Source organism: Notothenia coriiceps, unplaced genomic scaffold, assembly GCF_000735185.1.
Source record: "Notothenia coriiceps isolate Sejong01 unplaced genomic scaffold, NC01 NC01_scaffold00035529, whole genome shotgun sequence".
Taxonomy (NCBI): domain Eukaryota; kingdom Metazoa; phylum Chordata; class Actinopteri; order Perciformes; family Nototheniidae; genus Notothenia; species Notothenia coriiceps.
In genome coordinates this window covers 1-2,500 of record NW_011368230.1, presented here as the reverse complement: position 1 = coordinate 2,500, position 2,500 = coordinate 1, and the positions used below count along the sequence as shown (strand labels likewise).

The following is a 2,500-nucleotide window of genomic DNA, read 5'->3' as shown; positions in this document are numbered from 1 at the left end:
TGCTATATATCATACAACCTTGAACAGGATGAGCAGGTTGAACAGATACCAATGGATGCCAAGAATGTTTCTGATAAACTCCTTAGGCTAAAAGACAAATGTGCTTTTGTTTTCACTTCGATTCAGACCCGACCGGCCGCCTGTCAACAGGTAAATCATTTGTTTAAACTACGTTCCTTTTTGAGATCGTACATTAGCACTGCTGTTAAAGAGATAATCTAGTTTAGAAAGTGTTGTTTACATGGACTGATAATATTACTCTTTCAGCTTATTAAGTTTTTTTTAAATGGTTTATTTTTGCCAGAGCACCTAGAGTAATAAAGGAACATTTAAAGGTTTACAGCTTTTGAAGTATGTTATAAAACTATAGTAATTCTGTTATTTGTACATTTAAAGCTCCCTTTGCTATGCTCAATTAATGATGGAGAATAAAAACCAAAGTCAAAACATATGTTCCAAAGATTATCTAAAGCTAAAATAGACTTTTCCTTAAAGTTATAATCTTTTAATTACCAAATTCACTCTAAATGTAAGTTAGTAACAAAAATGCTTCAACTTTAATGTGTGAACAAAACAAATGTTTTCGACAGGTGTTTTCAATTTGTTGTGCCAACATGTTTAAGCTGGACAGGTAAACGTTTCTATCTGTTAACATAAAGTAAAATTATATTAAGGTAATTAGTTGTTGCTGTTTTATTACAAAGATGTATGTACGATTTAATTATGAGTAGCCTTTGAAACTCCGCCTACTCTCTTAAAAGTACATTTCCGAGAACTCTGAGTAAAGGAATTTGGGGAATTTACAGGGATTAGATCACAGGAAGGTACAAAAGGAAACTGATGATTTTCTGACTTTATTCTGACATTAATCTCAGAATATTTACTGTCTTCTCAGAATTTGGACTTCAGTCACAGAACAAAAAAAAAAAAACTAATTCAGAATTGGCCCTAATCCTCTTCCGTAGATTTTCATATTTTCAAAAACAGATATAAGAAATGGAATAGAAACAGCTCCATATCACCGGATATTTTTAGTTTGCTAATTCACGGCTTGGTTAGTTCATTCTGGTTATGTTAACTTTACTGTGTCCCAATTTAAGCTGCCTCTTTGTCTCTACAGCTAAACATGGCTGCACTAGATCCATACCTGGGCGTATTGGATTTCTCCTTGAACCTTTGTTCATCAATCTACACGAGGGCTGCGAATGTCAGCGCCAACAAGGAGCGCTGCCAACAAATCGCCCAGAGAGTGAAGGCACTTGAGGGTCTCATTCTCACCATCAAACATAGAGGAACGGGACAACTATCCCCGGCTATGGACGACACTTTGAAGGAAATCTGCTGCACCCTCACATCTGCAAAGACGCTGATGGAGAAACTCAACCGAACTAAAATGTTTATGAGATTCCTGAAGTCCAGGAGACATGAAGAACAATTGTCAAATTTGGACAGAAGGCTTTATAATCACTTCCTAGTTCTGTCGGAGGCTCTACTCATTGAGCAGGGCGACACGCTGCACAGAATTTGTAACGTGAATATCGGAGATACCCAACCAATGCCCCCAATAATAACGCTAGGCGCCACACCCCGTCAGGGCCGCCCCTCCCTACACGCAGATCACGCAGACTGCGTGGGGCCTCACCTCGCGGAGGGGGCCTTACTTCGCAGAGAGTCCCTCAACCATCGCCGCGCCTTGCGACGCTACGAGGCTGCACGAGCACCAGATCCCCGTGCACCCTGTAGTTGCAGCATTACGTACCACAGTTCCGAAGGGTTTCTCACTCCTACTGGCCCCAGACTTTCCATGAGAACAAACTCCAAAAATATTTTGTGGGATATGTGGGCTGATCAGGAGGAAGACTCGCCACCGTTGTAAATATACATTTGTTCCTCAAATGGCCACTTGATGTTGGCTCCAAAAGTGAGTCAATCTCCGTAGAGCTCCACGTTAAAATGCCCATCTTCACAGCAGAAAAAAACAACTTGGTTAAAAACGTGTTTTTGGCCTCTATTGTTAATTCCCCCATTCATAATAACTGTATGGGGGTGAACTTTCATATAATTCAATTGTTTACATTATATTAAGACTTAAAGTTATGCATCTTTTAAAGGATATGGTGGATTTGAGTGACAGGTGGATGTACTTCTTTGCTCGAAGTACTCAGATATTGTACTTGAGTAAAAGTAGAAGTACTCAGATCTTGTAGTAAAAGTATAAGTACTCAGATCTTGTACTTGAGTAAAAGTAGAAGTACTCAGATCTTGTAGTAAAAGTATAAGTACTCAGATCTTGTACTTGAGTAAAAGTAGAAGTAACTCATCTTGTACTTGTGTTAAAAAGCAGATCCTGGTTAACACTCACCTGTTGTCCTCCTGCTCCGTCCAGCTGTAAAATGGCGTCTGGCAGTTGGACTTCATATTTGGACTTTAACACCCTCACCTGTCTGCAGCTCCTCCTCTTGATCCATAACCAGCCTTACCTGCTGAACCAGTTCACATA

At 39.6% G+C, this 2,500-nt stretch overlaps 1 protein-coding gene across 1 annotated transcript in view; it reads left to right on the top strand.

The window, feature by feature from the left end:
• The window catches only part of LOC104963043 (uncharacterized), a 2,232-nt gene extending 85 nt beyond the window's left edge, over positions 1-2,147 (top strand). Inside the window, exons 1-2 of the mRNA XM_010791594.1 lie at positions 1-150; positions 1,121-2,147. The exon at positions 1-150 is cut by the window's left edge and continues 85 nt beyond it. Of these exons, the coding sequence (XP_010789896.1) occupies positions 52-150; positions 1,121-1,876 (855 nt within the window). The 5' untranslated portion in view covers positions 1-51 and the 3' untranslated portion in view covers positions 1,877-2,147. The remainder of the gene's footprint in view (positions 151-1,120) is intronic.
• Positions 2,148-2,500: the final 353 nt, after the last annotated feature.